We start from the raw sequence: 17,790 nt of genomic DNA, 5'->3' as shown, positions 1-17,790 counted from the left end.
TTTCTGAGTTGTCTGAATAAAAGCCAATGGGCTGCTGTGCCTGTCTTTCTTGCTAATGCCCAGGCTTTGTCCCTTTCCTTTAAGAGTAATGATAATTCAGTGGAGAACCATGGGCTTGATCTATCTTTAACCCTTAACTTTTTAAAAGGTGCATGCTTGTCAATAATTTTAAGAAATGTATTTGTAAAATATTCAAGTGCATGATCCACATCAGGTATTTCAGATGTTTGACATATATTACTGTTCACAATGTCATTAAAAAACACTTGTTCATTAAGATTTCTGAAATTTCTCTTGAGTACAATCCTGGGCTTAGATTTTGCTAGTCTAGTACTCCTTATACATGCCAGAGGACAATGGTCACTGATGTCTAGGGAGAAGAGCCCGAGGCTGTAATTTTGTCCCTTCTATTGGTAAAAATTAGATCAATCAATGTTGATTTTGAAGGACCTTTCAAATTAGGTCTAATTGGTTCAGTTCATTACTAATAGTTCTTTGCGGAAGGTGTAGTCCCCTCTGCTTTTAAACATGCTGTGGTCCAACCACTTTTAAAGAAACCCAACCTTTATCCCACTGATTTTAACAATTTTAGACCAATCTCAAAATTTCAATTTTTATCAAAAGTTTTAGAAAAGGTGGTTTCAACACAACTGTGGAATCTTATATTCTTTATACTTTTATGTTTGCTCATTAACTGATCCAATGCATTACACATAGCATTACACATATCACGTATACATGCACCGTGTCCTTATATGACCACTGCAACACACAAACCTTGCACGATACTCACCTCACCACAGGTGTTTTATTTCACGTACACAGACTCAACAACAGCTCCTTATAAGGACTATTTTTTAAACTCTCAAGGACAAGTTACTGCTACATTCACATATTTATACACTGACCACAAGGTGCTGACACAGATAAAGCTGCACCTGTTTCTTTGATCCTCCTCTGTAAGTTTCGATCACACTATATGCTCAAGTATATAAAGATTGTATGCCCCAAGAGCGGGCAGAGAACTTACTTTGTGTATCCTGTACGCATAGCTGAACTTCTCTCCATGCTGCATGTAATAAACTGGGTGACTTAGCAACTCAACAGTTTCTGAAAGTCTCTTTTATTTACTCTCGTCCCAAGGTTCGGAGGGTTTTCTCTTTCTGCTGATTTTCTGCAGGCCCAGTTCTACCACACAACTTTTATCTTTTATGACTGAAAATAACTTCTTTGAGAAATTCTAATCCGGTTTTAGAGCTTGTCACAGCACAGCACAGCACCCTCCTCAAGGTAACCAATGACCTTCTTTTAGCAGCAGATAGAGGGGAGGGCCCAATTTGAATTCCTTTAGATCTTAGCTGTCACTGTCTCGCCTCAAGCTAGTCCAAAATGCAGCAGCTAGGCTTCTTACTGGTTGTAACAGACAACATCACATCACTCCAATTTTAGCTTCATTACATTGGCTTCCTGTAAGTTTTAGAATTGATTTTAAGCTTTTACTCATTACTTTTAAAGCACGGAAGGGGCTGGCTCCAAGCTATATAACAGAGCTACTGACACCAAATGAGCCAGCCCGCAGTCTTAAATCCTCAGGTGGGGGCCTCCTGGTCGTTCCAAAGTCGAGACTTAAAACTAAAGGTGACCTTTTCCGTCAGGGCCCCTCAACTTCGGAACAACCTCCCTGAGGAGATAAGACTTGCAGATTCCCTCAATTCTTTTAAATCCCTTCTTAAAATGTACTTTTCCAGACTTGCTTTTATGTGATGTCGTCTTCTTAATGTCTTTCTTACTGGTTTTACTATTTTTATCTTCTTTTACTTCTTACTGTCCTTTTATTTACTTTGTCTATTTATGTTTTATATGTATATATTCTTTTTATTATTATTATTATTGTTTTTTGATAATTTCTTCACTTGTTTCTATTTCTTTTACTGCTCTAACCTTCTTATTGCTTTTAGTTTCATACATATTTTTAAATCTTTGGTCCTCTTGGTCTCAGCTCGTGTTGTTGGGTTCTTGTTTTTCCTGGGTTCTTATGATGGTTCTTGTGATGGTCGAGTTATATATATGTCTGTTGGGTATCTTGCAATATGGGTTCTTTTCTGTTGAATTGTATTTAATTATTTTTAGTATTTTGCATTTGTTATGTTCTTGCTGTTTATGTTCTTCTGTGTTTGGTTTAGTTTGCTTTGTTCTTGTTTTTGCCTTTGCTGTTTGTCGAAGCACTTTGTAAACCTGTGTTTTTAAAGGTGCTATATAAATAAAGTTATTATTATTATTATTATTATTATTGTGCTGGGCATACCTGAGAAAGCTACAGGTGAAACGCATTGTTCGCGCACGATAAAGATATAGTGAAGTTATTTTCAGTGTGCCACGGACTTCTGATTTTTTATTCATATTTGTATATGAATTTAACAATTCTTTTTAAAAAAAGAGCAACATTTTGGAGTAGGTATAAGGACCAAAAAAGTAAGATGTAAGATGTATTACTAGATGTAAAAACAAAGACATTTATTTTACATTAGTATATACAACACATTGTTTATAGAAACATAATATTAGCATCTGACCAGAGACATATGATGAATCTGAAAGAAGCCTCAACTGCTAACTGGAGATAAATTAAGCTCCTGAAGCTAAACACCTTCATCGCAGACTAGTTGGACGACCACCTTGTCTTTGAGCGCTTCGTTCTGCCTGTAGACATACATGGGAGACGGGCTGGTTTCCCCACTCTTCTGCTCTACACTTCTCTCATTATCCTCCTCGTAGATCAGGTCGTTGTAGGAGGCAACACATAGATCATGGTCTTGGAGGGACGCGGGGTAATGAAGAGAGGCTCTCTCAATTCGCACAGAGCGTCTAACAGGGGTAAAGAAGCGAACCTCCTGGCCATTGACTCGTGTCGGTTCTCTCTTTTGGCTTGGAGGGCCGCTGAGGGAAAATGAAGAGAATACAAAACAAAACTCAGTTTTAAACATTTTTCATTCTTAACAACACCTCGATCAGGGAAAAACAAAAAAAGGTCCACTTAAAAAAGGACCAACCTGACATTACATAGTCAGTCCAGGTATTCTGAATAATTTAATGTGTGCAGTCAGACAACCCTTTCCCTGTGATTTTTATTTTTTTTATATAAATGTATTAATTATTCATTTCATTTTTTATTATATGTATTTACTTATTATAGCATACATGCAGGAAACTATTCAAACCATAGACTGTAAAAATAATAAACCAGCTGTTTAGGACTTATGTAATAGACATCAAAAGTAAAGAAATGAAAAGAGTGATTGTGACGGCAAAAATGAAACAACTTTCAAAGATTATTTCTGAACTGAGTGCACAGAGGATTCACTTCTGCATAGGCAAAACATCCATTTCAAAAAAGTAGTTGAATTTTCTGCGTCTACCGTCGGGCAGGGCATGACTTAAAAAAAAAAGAAGAACGGCAGGGAAGCAGTGGACGAAGCAACAGAGTCTGCAATGCGACGTTATAATGAAAATATTTTCCTTTCCATCAATGCTACGATTAGTTTGACGGAATCACAATATCAACAAAAGAGCGGAGAAGAAACTCACTCAGAGTTAATGCGGTAAAAATTCTAGGGGGCTGGCAGGAGAAGCTCTGGGTGAAGCCGATTGAAAAGCCGAATTTGGCCGTTTGCCTCCACACATACAGCTCCTCCTGCAAATATCAGGAGTTTTCTACAAGTGTGAAAACACAATATTTACTTCATCAACTGTAATGAAACAGGGCGGACTGATTGTCTTAAATATAGAGTTGGAAGTTGAGCAGCTTTAAGATGGATGTGGTTTGGACAAAACTGTCAATCACAGGGCTGACATATACTTTGGACTGTGGGATGAAGCCGGAGTACCCGGAGAGAACCCACGGGGAGTACATGCAAACTCAACACAGAAAGGTTTCAAAACCAGGAACCATTTTGCTGTGAGGTGACTGCAGCCCAGTCCCTCTGAAATGATCTAGACATTTTCAGGAGTGCATATGTGATAACCGACCCAGGGGGTGTCAGCATCCCTCGGGGGTCTTGGACAGGAGAGAGAGAGACAGCGAGCTGGAGCGCAGGTAATCCAGACATAGTCGCCCAATCCATTCAGTCTGTCCTGTACTCAACAGTGCAAATATTTTCCCTTCGACATACGGGGGGATTATAAAGCTGACATCATTCGATATTTATGAGGGTTTTTTAATCACATTATAAGAGACAGACCTGGGGAAGTTTTAATATTAGGTTTGTATTTATAGTGATTGTGTGTTATCATCTAACATGTTTTAGTTTACAAAGAACTTAATTTGCTCATTTAAAATCCGTTCCCTTTCTATTCTCTTATCCACACAAAACATAGCTGCTCCTCTCCTCTCCCCCCCCTACACACAGCTGCCCGTTTCTACTTGACTTATTCTTTAGCTTTGTTAGTTGTGTGATTTTGACAATATTCCCTAACAGTATGTTACAGACGCTCAAGTACATTACACACATGTTTTTTTAAATCTTTCTCTCGATACTCTGTTATCACATCAGGGGATCCGCACGTATGCCGCACATCATAGCGACCACTGCAGCAAAATATTAAAACATTGGCAAAAGAAGCTAAAGTTTTCAAAGAAGACGTAAAGGAGGGGCTTATGTCAGCTGACATATTTTCTCTCTCTGGCATGTGTCTTTCTCTATCACGTTTGTGCAGTGATTTCAATATTAAATGAAAAAAGGTTGGGAAATATTCTTGGGCGGCCATAAATATAGCTGGTGTGTAACTATAACAATCTGCTACAGTATTGACTTCAGAATCACTCAGATTATTTTTTATCTCCAGACCATTTTAGCAGCTTTTAGCTAGCATAACAAACAGTTGTCATAATGACTCAAACATACCCAGGAGTCGCTGTGATCTTGTACTTGACGACAGATGAGTCTCCTTTCTCCCCACAGATGAGGGCTCTGACAGGTTTAGGAGTCATCATTGGGTTGTTGTCCCTCTCAGGAGAGCTTTCAACCGAAGAAACCTGTACCTCTTTCTCATCTTCTTCAGATGCTAACGAAAACATGAAAATCAGAGTTAACGTTATTTCAATTCCATGGATAAAAAAATCATTTCATTGTTGGATTCATGCACTCGTTTAAGGGAGCTGTTGCTTTGCAGCCAGCGTATTATCATCTCTTTTAGTGGTTTGAGTATATCAAATAGGAAACAGTGGCTTATTTACATATCTAGCTGATTACTTTAACTAGAATTAACTGATATATAAATGTAGCGCAATTTGTGGCCGGTGCAGGTTCTTGATAATCAGTATAACAAAAGGAATAACTGCAAGTTATATACCATAATACGTGAATGTTAAATATAGATTGTAATCTCTGCAATGTTAGCAACGCAACACAGTTAGTCACTGCTGAGAAATGTTAATGATTCGTTAATGATTCTACAAAAAAGGGAAATGCAGGCCAACTACCTTTGGTCTCCTCCTTTTTCTTCAGAATCTCAAACACCACAGTTCGAAGTTCGTCAACTGGCTAAAAAGAAAAGAAGGGCAGAAACATAAGAATATACTGTGATTTTTGAGGGGAATTTCATTCACGGTACAACACTTATTCTGATAACATGCTAGAACAATGTCACTTGAGATTAGTTAAGAACTCCCCATCTCCAAAATGACATACACCATGCTAAGAATCTCAGATGAGCTTGTTATCTGAGCTGACACATAATCAACTTTCACAAATATCTAATGTATGATTCTCTACTAATGTTTCCAGGTGTAAGTGCCTTGTTTACCTGTGAGCTGGGTCTTTGATCAATGAATAGCAAAAGGTTTTCTCTTCTCAACCTGCTCATTAACTACAGAGGGGTTAATTTCATTGTTGTTGTTTTTTTTTGTTAAAAACCAAACATGTCTATATCAAAAGTCTACATGAGTCTATGACCAGCTGATTCAGAAAATGATCATAAGAAACTTTTAAATGTAGCCGATAGAAACAACCAAAACAATCTCTTTAAATGATGTAACAATTTCCTTCAGTCACTTGAGATTGGCACTGGATTGATCCAACCTTTTACATTAATTGTGTGATGTCTTATCAAAATATTTACAAGGGCTGAATGATATTGGAAAAAGCTGTCATTGCCATATTGTTTGAGGGTCCAGCACTCTGACAGAGACTAACACACAGGGAGAAAGAGCACCAGTGGGGTGACGTTTCCTCCTAAACTTTAAAAATAAAATAAACTTGTGGCCTGCAATTGTGGTACACCAAAGTCATCAACCATTTTTAACAATATTCAAAGTTATGTTTAGGTTACATACATCCAATTAAACAAAAAAACTCACTGCCTTGAGCTGCCTGTGACTCACTAAACATTTAAGATGAATTGGCTGATATATCAGCTCAGATTATTAGTAGAGAAATATCCTTAATGTCTAATCCTACAGAATACATTCCATTTTCCGTGAAGAGCAAATGAAAATCGTAATGAAATAACCCATCTCATGTTTATTCTTGGAGACTCAAAGTGAATTAGACAGGCAATGAACGAAAGTGTTTCATTGCACTGTTGGGAAATTTAAATGCATATGTGACTGAAATGGGGTCTGGACTTTGTAGTCCTTAAAGATACACATAGGATAAGAATACGGAATAATAATACTCCGCTATTATTGGAAGTACGCAAAACTACTGACAGTTATGCAAAATACATCTTTCGATTTCTTACCTCTAGCACAACACGCACAGCTTCTTCAAATATTGGCAGGACATCAAGGTTGCCCTCCTGCTCCATCAGACGGGCCTGACAGATCCAGTATTTGGCGAACTTGTGGGACACCACCGGCAGCCTCGAGAGAACCTCCTTCACCTGGACTGAAGGGCAACCCTGTTGGTGCAAAGAAGGCGAAAAATATAGTCTACTTTGTTGAAAGTTGAAAGGAAAGCATCGATCTACTTCAACAAAAATGCTTTTGGTAAAATAAAAGTGCATCTTAAAAGCCCTCCTGCCACATCCACCTGACAATTGTCCAGTAATCGTATCATATATTCGTAAAAATTAACTATCCTAAAATTCAAACCATCTCCCACAATGATTGGCACTGTGTGCTGGAAAAACAAAGCAGCAGGTATTTCTGTCCCTTTTCATGTGAACAAATAGATGAATACCTATCAGGACGGAATGTGAATTTGCGCTTTCATGTCTATAAAAACTGCAAATCAACAAGCCTTGTGCATGATTTCAAGTCTGGCCATTTGGAAAACAGACTTTTCTCTCTCAATCTTGTCTGATGAACTATTACCTCCACCCCTCCTACAATTCATCCCATCTCTAGCAAAACAAAATGTCCAAAAAAAAAAAAAAATAATTCTCATTGCCCTTCCCCTTCCGAATACCTCGCCCAGTAATATGATGCAATCAGCTAGGGATCTGTCCACAGCTGAGATGAGGGAGTGGGCATCGTCTTCCTCTTTCATGGTGGCCCAGAAAGGTTGTGGCACAGCCATAGTGCGCCTGACCTGAATTCTCACTGGCATTGGAGGACGCTTATAGGAAATGCCCCTGGATTCTCTCCATTCTTGTAGTTTTTTCCTTGAGATCAAATAACAGAGAAGAGGGAGCAAGTTAAGGTCAACATTTAAATGAATGGAATTTAGTGTTGGTGTTTTTTCCCTGAAACTCATAATTCAGCATCGGCAAGTATGCCAGTCAATGCAATAGACTGATACGGCGATATATTAGCTGCAGGGAAAAAAATAATAATCAACTGGCATAATGTTAGCTGAAAGTGAAATGCAAGCAATCAGTATATCCACTATTTTTCCCCTTTTTTATTGCACCGGAAGAGTCTCTTTTAGGGCTGGGAATCTTTGTGTGTCTCACGATTCGATTCTTAGCAAGGAGTGACTGATCTAGCCAAAGTGAATCTCCTCCTCAACTCATTAAGGACTAGACTGCTTGACATTCTTGTTGAATGATGAGGCCATCAGTTGAAACATAAATGGGTGTGGGTGAAACTAGTCTCAGTACACCTACACAGATTCATATCACTGTTAACTAGAATAATGCAAAAACAGCTAACTGTACACACACCCTACAATTATGTTGTCAAGAATATTTTTTTAATTGCATTGACTATAGCATTTTAAATTCAAGACTGAACACTGTGCTATACCCTCTCACGCTTCCAAAATTCTATAACATATTGTGAATCCACCGACTGAATAGGACACCAATATTACACCGTTGCAGAATCAATATGAATGCTTTAAGGAGTAATAACAGTGCTGATGCAAAATTGCACTGTAAAAAGGGCTTATGTTGGTCACATACAGAAAGACGAGGTACTGCACGTCTGCAGCAAGCAGGTGCCAAGAACACAAGCCAACATAACCTTCAGTCAGTTGCAGTAGCTACTAAGTTTAGTTGCTTAGTTTAATGGTTCAATGGTGTCATATCATACTTTTCTACTAATACATTTGTAAGGACTTGTACTTTTCCACTTACATTCTTTCCTCCTGGACAGCAGTCAGTTTCTTTCTCTCCGTCTGTGGAATATCGATCACTGGAAACTTTGATGACTTCCTGGCCTGGCCTGTGAGGCTGACGGTCCTGACAGGCTGTGGCGCTGTCTGAGATATAACTCGAGGGCCAGTTCCTTTGATACCCGTTTGCATTTTAGGGGCATTATCTGAACTGTGTCCCTTCTTGCCACCTGTCTCTGCACATGTCTTGCTTCTCTTTTCCACCTCAGTCAGAACAGCTCGCATATCCCCACTCACAGGTCTGGAGCTGCATCTGCTTGCTGGCCCAGATGATGTTCTTGAGACAACTTTGCATGGTTGTTCATTCTTCTTACGCTCTCCATCAGATTTCTGCTTTGAAGACGTGTCCGTAGGCTGACTGGTTAATTTATTAGGTTTTAGCATCCCTACTCTCCCGTCTGGCTTATTTGGGCCTGCTGTGCAATTGGAGCAGATGGACTTTGTTTTCAGTCCACTTGGATTACAATGTTTACCAAAAAGGGACTTAGAGTTAGCCCTATTCTGTTCTTGAAGTTTTATTCCAGTACTGGAACTTGCAGTTGTAGAAAGACTTCTCTCTTTCACAGGATTGCTTAGAGATTTGTTAGGCAATGTTTTTTTCTGGAAAATGAACTTGGACGACAATGTGCTTGATTGCACCATGTTGGCAACAGAAGTAGTTCTGGCAGCAGATATTGAGGCAGTGGGATGTCTCAAACTTTGACTGTTCCTTGGCTGGGTCACTGCAGGGAGGAGTCCTGTTTTAGTTTTGACAATTGGGCCAAGACTCATCCTGACACTGGCTGTCTTCACTGGACGTAAAAAAGCAGCATTCAACTCACTGTTGAATTTGCTGTTCTTATTTTTTGCAGATGTGCGAGCTATATTAGAAGAGGTTTTATCTGAAGATTGTATTTCTTTGTTAGGCTTCTTTTTGAAATGGCTGGCTGAATTTGTGTTGGATTCGGAGGACAAAACAGTGTATGTTCCTTTGAGTAAAGAGTTTTGTGTAGGTTTTCTGGGCTGTACTGGGACACTTGTTGCAGATGAACGACAGGCATTTCCCTGTCCTGTCAGCATACTTCCTTTTACATTCACTTTGTTTGTAACACCAAATGTTCTTCTGGTGGGTCTTTTTGTGGCTTGCACAGTCATAGTTTGGATTTTTGTGTGTTCATTTATTAATTTGACAGCTGGAGCCGTGTTCTCTTTCTCCTTAACCATCTGTGAAAACAAATACACAATATGTTAAGACAGTAACCTTGCACTGCCCAGGTTCCACACTTCTAAATCATATTCAAAGTTAGCTAGGGTCTGTTGTCATCTAATATGTTTTGTGACATAAAGTTGAAAAACTGAGTCCTGAAATAACCACAATCCACTAAATGTGATGGAAATGGGTAAAGAAGGTAATAGAAATGGGGGGCAGTGTTGCTAAAGACGGAGAGATGCATGGTAGCTTGATTCCAATCTGCTGGCTGCTCTGATGTTCTGTGCTCTAGTAATGAGTCAGTGAGGTAGGTTAAACCACTTTGGAAGAGGGTGGTGGTAACAAACTGCTGTGCTCCTGTCTGAGACGATGGCAACAGTGACATTTTATAATGGAATAAGAAAAACAAATGACTAGAAAAAACAGCTGCGAATAAATCCTCAATATGCCCAACCCTAATGACACTGCGTCTGATTATTAGAATTTGAGTTTCAGTTACATACCCAGAAACACTGATCTTATTGTTATAAATATTGCTGTCATTTTTTACACGCTCTATTTCATGTGTAAAAAACAGTCCACACCTACCTGAGTTGCAAATGTCTTGTCTTGATAGACATCCCGGAGGTATGGCCTGAGAAGTTGAGATGAGAGATGATAATGGAATTTGTTTACCAAACCAATAATTAAAAACCCCATTGCACATCAATTTGCAATGATTTATGTTCATACTTAGGGTTGGGCTGTTTCAGCTTTCCCTTTGCTTCCAAGAATTCCATCAACTTCTGCTTACGCAGCTCTGTAGTGGAAAATAACACAAGAGTTCAACACAGTCCCATGAGTGACTTTCTGATACACAAAACTGTAAACTGATATCACAGACTCAAAATTTGTATCTGTCCTGAATTAAATCAGGTTTTAGAGCTTTATTTGTCAGTCATTTTATGTACCTCTTTAAAACTCAGCTAAAATAGATTGGGTGCAATACAGAACTTTCTTTTAACTTTGTCCAAAATAACTTTTAGGCATAACTGAGCCCCATTTCCAACAATAAACTTGTACTTACACCTTGTAAAAATATCAGAGATAAGTCACTGAACGGGACAAGGAGGTTGTGGGAATCATTTTCGTTTGCACTACAAGTAACATGAATAGTATTGTTATAGCTGTATTGTTATATTGTTATAGCTGTATTGATATATTGATATAGCTGTATTGTTATAGCTGTATTGTTATAGCTGTATTGTTATATTGTTATAGCTGTATTGTTATAGCTGTATTGATATATTGATATAGCTGTATTGTTATAGCTGTATTGTTATATTGTTATAGCTGTATTGTTATATTGTTATAGCTGTATTGATATATTGATATAGCTGTATTGTTATAGCTGTATTGTTATAGTGTTATAGCTGAATTGTTATAGCTGTATTGTTATAGTGTTATAGCTGTATTGTTATAGCTTTATTGTTATAGCTGTATTGTTATGTTGTTATAGCTTTATTGTTATAACTGTATTGTTATATTGTTATAGCTTTATTGTTATAACTGTATTGTTATATTGTTATAGCTTTATTGTTATAGCTGTATTGTTATATTGTTATAGCTTTATTGGTATAACTGTATTGTTATGTTGTTATAGCTTTATTGTTATAGCTGTATTGTTATATTGTTATAGCTTTATTGGTATAACTGTATTGTTATGTTGTTATAGCTGTATTGTTATATTGTTATAGCTTTATTGTTATAACTGTATTGTTATGTTGTTATAGCTGTATTGTTATAACTGTATTGTTATGTTGTTATAGCTGTATTGTTATAACTGTATTGTTATGTTGTTATAGCTGTATTGTTATAGCTGTATTGTTATGTTGTTATAGCTTTATTGTTATAGCTGTATTGTTATATTGTTATAGCTGTATTGTTATGTTGTTATAGCTTTATTGTTATATTGTTATAGCTGTATTGTTATGTTGTTATAGCTGTATTGTTATGTTGTTATAGCTGTATTGTTATAGCTGTATTGTTATGTTGTTATAGCTGTATTGTTATAGCTGTATTGTTATGTTGTTATAGCTTTATTGTTATAGCTGTATTGTTATGTTGTTATAGCTGTATTGTTATGTTGTTATAGCTTTATTGTTATAGCTGTATTGTTATGTTGTTATAGCTGTATTGTTATATTGTTATAGCTGTATTGTTATGTTGTTATAGCTGTATTGTTATATTGTTATAGTTGTATTGTTATATTGTTATAGCTGTATTGTTATAGTTGTATTGTTATGTTGTTATAGCTGTATTGTTATATTGTTATAGTTGTATTGTTATGTTGTTATAGCTGTACTGTTATATTGTTATAGTTGTATTGTTATATTGTTATAGCTGTATTGTTATATTGTTATAGTTGTATTGTTATGTTGTTATAGCTGTATTGTTATGTTGTTATAGTTGTATTGTTATAGTTGTATTGTTATGTTGTTATAGCTGTACTGTTATATTGTTATAGCTGTATTGTTATGTTGTTATAGCTGTATTGTTATATTGTTATAGCTGTATTGTTATGTTGTTATAGTTGTATTGTTATAGCTGTATTGTTATGTTGTTATAGCTGTACTGTTATATTGTTATAGCTGTATTGTTATGTTGTTATAGCTGTATTGTTATATTGTTATAGCTGTATTGTTATGTTGTTATAGTTGTATTGTTATGTTGTTATAGCTGTATTGTTATGTTGTTATAGCTTTATTGTTATAGCTGTATTGTTATGTTGTTATAGCTGTATTGTTATATTGTTATAGTTGTATTGTTATGTTGTTATAGCTGTATTGTTAAGTTGTTATAGCTGTATTGTTATATTGTTATAGTTGTATTGTTATGTTGTTATAGCTGTATTGTTATAGCTTTATTGTTATATTGTTATAGTTGTATTGTTATATTGTTATAGCTGTATTGTTATAGTAAAACCTGTAAACGAGCCCATACTGCTAACTCGAACTTAAATTTAGTATGAACTGAACGGGAATTCTATTTTATAATTATATATAATTCCTAATCCTTTCTGACTGCCTGGCACAAATTAACGAAACTAAAATTGCACCATAAAGTTAAGTTATTCAGCCAGCAGAGTAAAGCCTTCTCTGTTGGCTTTGTTATGTAGCGTTAGCTATGCTAATAAAAAGTAACCAGTGCTAACTATAATAGCCAATCAAAGGATCACTAACCTTTTCGGGACGGTATCGTTACAGTCTCTCCTTCTTCCATATCGGTCACAAATAAAAGTCTTCGTTAAACTTAATATAAAAATGTGTTGTTAGGGTTACGACAGTTTGCAAAATGTTGAGGCTCTGTACGGCAACGGAGCTCGCGCATCCGTTTTTGAAATTACCCGGTAGAACTTATCCTCCTCTCTGATTGGACAATTTGAAATTTTGATAAAGAACACGCATGCGCGAAACTCCTGCCTTGATTGGAGTAGAGAATGTAAACACATCGTAGACCGTAAGAAAGAAACACACAAATCATCGAGAGAAATCATCAGGAATGAAATCCTCGAGTTTATTTTATAAAACTTGTAGGCTGCCTATATGATAATGATTATAATGATTTTTAAAACTACTTTTTTTTTACTCTTTCTGTATTCTCGTAAAGCACTTTGAACTGCAATTCAATTTGTCTGAAAGGTGCTAAATAAAGTTTGATTGATTTATTTGTGTTTATTGGGCAATCCAAACATAATTCATTTCTTACATTGTTATTGTTTTTGTCAAATATCATGTTTTAAAAGAAATTAATATAATACAATAGAGATTGGTATGGTAATAATAATAGCGTCGTTTGTCAAATGTTTTTTGTAATAGAGAAAAATAAAATAACAAACAAGCACCCCACATAAAGAACCAAAGAAGGAACAACAAAGTTTGATTGATTGATTGATTGATTGATTGGTTGATTGATTGATTGATTGATTGATTGATTGATTGATTGATTGATTGATCGATCGATCGATCGATCGATTGATTAAGCCCATTTATTATATGAATAAAACACCACAACGTGTTTTTACAGTAATATATTGAAGCAGATAATATGGAGGCACAATAACATTTCGGTAGCCTATCTTCATTTTAAACTATTAAGATCGTTGAGTATTGAAGATAAATATCCACACATTGCTACTCTCAGATTGTAACATTATTCCTGATAATTTGATTGGAATATTTCAACCTATGATAAGCCATGGTAAATGGCAAATGGACCTGAGCTTGATTAGCACTTTTCCAGTCTTCTGACTACTCAAAGCACTTTTACACCACATGTCACACATAACCATCAGAAGTACTTAATCCCATTCATACACATGCATATGCAGCTGATGAAGCAGTAGGGGCAATTCTGGGTAAAGTGTCTTGCCCAAGGACACATCGGACGTGGCTGCAGGAGCTGGGGATCAAACCTCCAACCTTCCGGTTGAGAGACAATTGACTCTACCAACTGAACAGCTGCCCCATTATTATTGCTTCTATTATTAAAAATGGTATTTAGAAAACCTCATTCTGCCAAGTAAATTTAGCCGTCAAATTCATGACGTGGAGTCATGAATTAAATAATTCCTTCCCTCCACATGTGGTGGAAAGAAGTATAAAGATGTGAAGAATGGAAATATGCTCAGGGAAAGTTTAAGTAGGATAGGCTACTTCATATTAACATAAACTAGTATAGCCTAGACAGACAAACTAATCATTAAAAATAGATAATATGTCTCAAAGTTCACCTTCCTCACCAACCTGGGGCCACATAGAATGATACAAATTTAGGAATACTCTTTGGTTGCCATTAGTGATTTTCTGTGTACAGAAGAAATGACTGAGATTTTGAGGAGGGTTAATCCTTGATTACTTTACTAATTTAATTTACTAATTTACTAATTTGAATAAAGTTAAATATCAGATCCTGTTTAAGCACATAAAACACAAATCCAAATGAATTTTAAGAGTTTATTTAATATCAATTACACATCATTTAAATAGTTAAAATAAGCAGACATCCAAATAAATATTAATGCTTAAAGGTTGTGCTGCATAAATAGATTGATAGATAACAGCACTTACACTGTGTTATTGTAATACAGCGCAATAAATATGAAGGGTGCTCAAAAGAAAGCACAACAATGCCACCGTGTGGTGGAACTTGACTAGGTCAATACATTAAGCATTTTACTGTCTGTACTTGGTACAAACAGTAAAAAGATATTCTCATGAGACATTTGCCTTTTTAAAAGCAGACTATTAATTTCTGTAATGCAGTGGTATAGCACATTTTAAGACCTTTTTCACACCTGAGCTCAGTTTGTGAAAGGATCAACCTTCACCAACATGAGAATCATTCATCATGTTGGGTATCTTTGACAGGTTTTAACTCTGACGCTGGATTTTGAAGGTTCTGTAGCGTTGGGCACTCTCCAGGCACATTTCGACTGGCTTATTGTTTTCTTTTTCTGTGCTGATGTACCAGTCGCTGTAAGGGACAGACACCAGGGTGCTGATGTTCAGTCCGGTGTCCTGTTTGTAGAAGAGAAACCGAACCATGTCGCTGTCGGAGCTGATGCTTAGTAGACTGTCCTTGTCCTCTACCTCCTGAGGGGCGAAGAATTGATGTTAGAGTGTAATCAAATGATTAATCATGCTCTCTGTTTTTATGCTACTATTTCTTTGTAATGATGCTATTGTATATATCTGGATGTGCGATTGATGTCCCTTGAATTAATGTTCTCTCACCCATATTCTTACTTAGTACTTGCACATATTTATGGAGGTCTAGCTTTATGTACTGCTTATAATCTGTTTTTACGCAGAGATTACGATTTATCTACACTGTGTCTACAGTTTTCATTATTGTTGCATTTTTAATTGGGATTTAAGTACCAAGTTTTTTGAAAACAAGCATGTCCTTGAATGACAACAAAATTTCAATTAATCCTTGAATCATAACATAGTAGCTCTCTAGGATGAAAAGATAATTCAAATTTTTTGTCTCATCTCCAGCTTTAAAAAAGAGAAATATGGTAATAAGCGTATTCTTCAACCAATTTAAAATGAGGCTTATGCAAGAGTTTTACCTCTAGATGCAAGGTTGCCTCATCACCGTCCTTGTGGCAGGTCAGGTAGAGATTTGTGTCTTTGATGCCCAGAGCTACAGTTCTGGCCTCGGTGCTGGGTGCAGGGTTAACATAGGTCGACATGTTCAGTTGAACTGAGGAGACAACAGGGGATATAAGTTAAATCCACAATAATTTACAGAATGATTTTCCATCCAATCTAACCATCCAATATAAAAGGGGCATTACCTTTGCGGTTGTCTGCACCTCCCTGCAGCATCACTGCATGGAGCTCCATGCTGTTTTGGACCAGAACTAAGCTCCTTTTCTCGATGTCAGTCACGCTGCATTGGTGCATGCCCGTCCTGCTAAACTGATTTGGTGGAGCTGAACCACGCTCAAACACGACTTGCTCTGAGGGGCAGAAAGAAGAACAACTGATTAGATGGGAAATAGCAAGAATTGAAAAAAGAAAACAGTTATAGACTTTTTTTCTACATGCACAATCAAATTGGGCTTGAGAGCCAGAAACATGAGTTCGCTTGATTAGTTAGTTGTTTATGGAGCAGTAAACGAGTTGCCAACTCCATTATAAATAAGATATAAAATTGAACAGAATGGGGAGAGTATCAAACTCTGAGAAGGCCAAATAAGAGTACCGGTAAAAGTGTGAACGAGTGTTAGTGGGTCGGTATCCAGCTACAAAAAGTTTTGAACACTGAACAAAAGTATATAAACTTTTTATTCCCTTTCGGTACTGGTAAGTCACGTGACAGTGATCCTAATGGTAAATGACCCATTTTGGAGATTTTAGCTGTATATATTCAATTAGCTTTGGGGGGAGGTTTACATATTTATTTTTCAACACAGACTTTACAAACGATGAAGCTAATTTCACATGCAAACTGGGACAAAACTCCTTGCTTGTAATGCTGCAGTGTTGCAATGTAGTCTTGGGTGTGATTACCTTCCACAATGCTCTCCATCATCATGTTCAGCAGGTTTTCATCCCTAAACTCGGTGCTCAGCAGCGACTCTGACGCACCGCTCTTCAGCTTCTCTATGGCAATGATGAGGTTCACAACGCGCCTCATAGTAAGAGGATGATGGGAATACTCCAAGTCGATCCCCTTGGGCATCTTGGGGGTCCACTGCTTGCTCATGTTGCATTGCATCTTGGAATCCATCTTTGTTTTTCGAATCAAGAACGTTCTGCAAGAAGACAGAAAGCAATTCTTAGTAACACTGCATCACAACACATACATGGAAATAAAGCTGGGTTTTAGGTTTACTTCTTATTTTTGTTATCTTTACCCTTTTTACCATTATTAGCATTAAATATAATAATTTACTCTTCATTTTAAAGACTTAATTGCATCTCTGTTAGCTGAATCAGTTATGACTCTGCTATATAAATACTTGACAGTAAGGCTTTAAAACTAACCATATTGAAAAAGATAAAGATGAAGACATGAAAGCAGACAATTAGCCTTATTATTCCAGCAATTAAAAGTCACCAAGAGAAACAAAGATCCCTTTTCTCAAAATCTGTTTGAGTTAGAGACTGTCAGAGTCAAATGAAGTTAAAAATAAGAGTCAGTTACCTGATAAAGCTGATTGGTTGGAAGTTGTGTTATTGTGTGTAAGATCCCAGCAGTTGTCCTGTCAGTGTTGTTCTGTCTACCTGTGCTAACCTGCAGCCTTTTTATACTCATCACAGACACAGGAATTTTTCCCAAGCACACAGGAAGTGGGATGGACTTTTTACTGTGTGACACGCCTGTGATGAAGAAATACTGTACTACACACTACTGCTGAGATTAAGTGACACATGCACATATGTAGACACACTTGATGCAGGCGTAAATAGCAGTATGACGCAAACTGTAGGAAGTAGGGATTATATGGTATTGGTTTTACACGTTTCTATGTGGTCATTTTAAAGAAATATT

The 17,790-nt window shown here is 36.7% G+C and overlaps 2 protein-coding genes across 2 annotated transcripts; both read right to left on the bottom strand.

Annotated features, from left to right (window-relative positions):
* Positions 1-2,499: 2,499 nt before the first annotated feature.
* Positions 2,500-13,132, bottom strand: ckap2l (cytoskeleton associated protein 2-like). The gene is made up of 9 exons (XM_020651379.3): positions 12,966-13,132; positions 10,477-10,543; positions 10,333-10,378; positions 8,518-9,758; positions 7,407-7,602; positions 6,739-6,897; positions 5,480-5,540; positions 4,902-5,061; positions 2,500-2,937 (listed from the first exon to the last, which is right to left on the bottom strand). Exons 1-9 carry the CDS (start codon positions 13,003-13,005, stop codon positions 2,640-2,642), a joined length of 2,268 nt encoding a protein of 755 aa, XP_020507035.2. The 5' UTR covers positions 13,006-13,132; the 3' UTR covers positions 2,500-2,639.
* Positions 13,133-14,730: 1,598 nt separating this feature from the next.
* Positions 14,731-17,563, bottom strand: LOC109997024 (interleukin-1 beta). The gene is made up of 5 exons (XM_020651384.3): positions 17,443-17,563; positions 16,806-17,050; positions 16,088-16,252; positions 15,860-15,993; positions 14,731-15,377 (listed from the first exon to the last, which is right to left on the bottom strand). The coding sequence occupies exons 2-5, from the start codon at positions 17,023-17,025 to the stop codon at positions 15,156-15,158; spliced, it is 741 nt and encodes a 246-aa protein (XP_020507040.1). The 5' UTR covers positions 17,026-17,050; positions 17,443-17,563; the 3' UTR covers positions 14,731-15,155.
* Between the last annotated feature and the right edge of the window lie 227 nt (positions 17,564-17,790).

This window comes from Labrus bergylta, chromosome 2 (genome assembly GCF_963930695.1).
Source record: "Labrus bergylta chromosome 2, fLabBer1.1, whole genome shotgun sequence".
Lineage (NCBI taxonomy): Eukaryota > Metazoa > Chordata > Actinopteri > Labriformes > Labridae > Labrus > Labrus bergylta.
The sequence above is the reverse complement of the archived record's forward strand: the minus strand, read 5'-3'. Positions and strand labels throughout refer to the sequence as shown.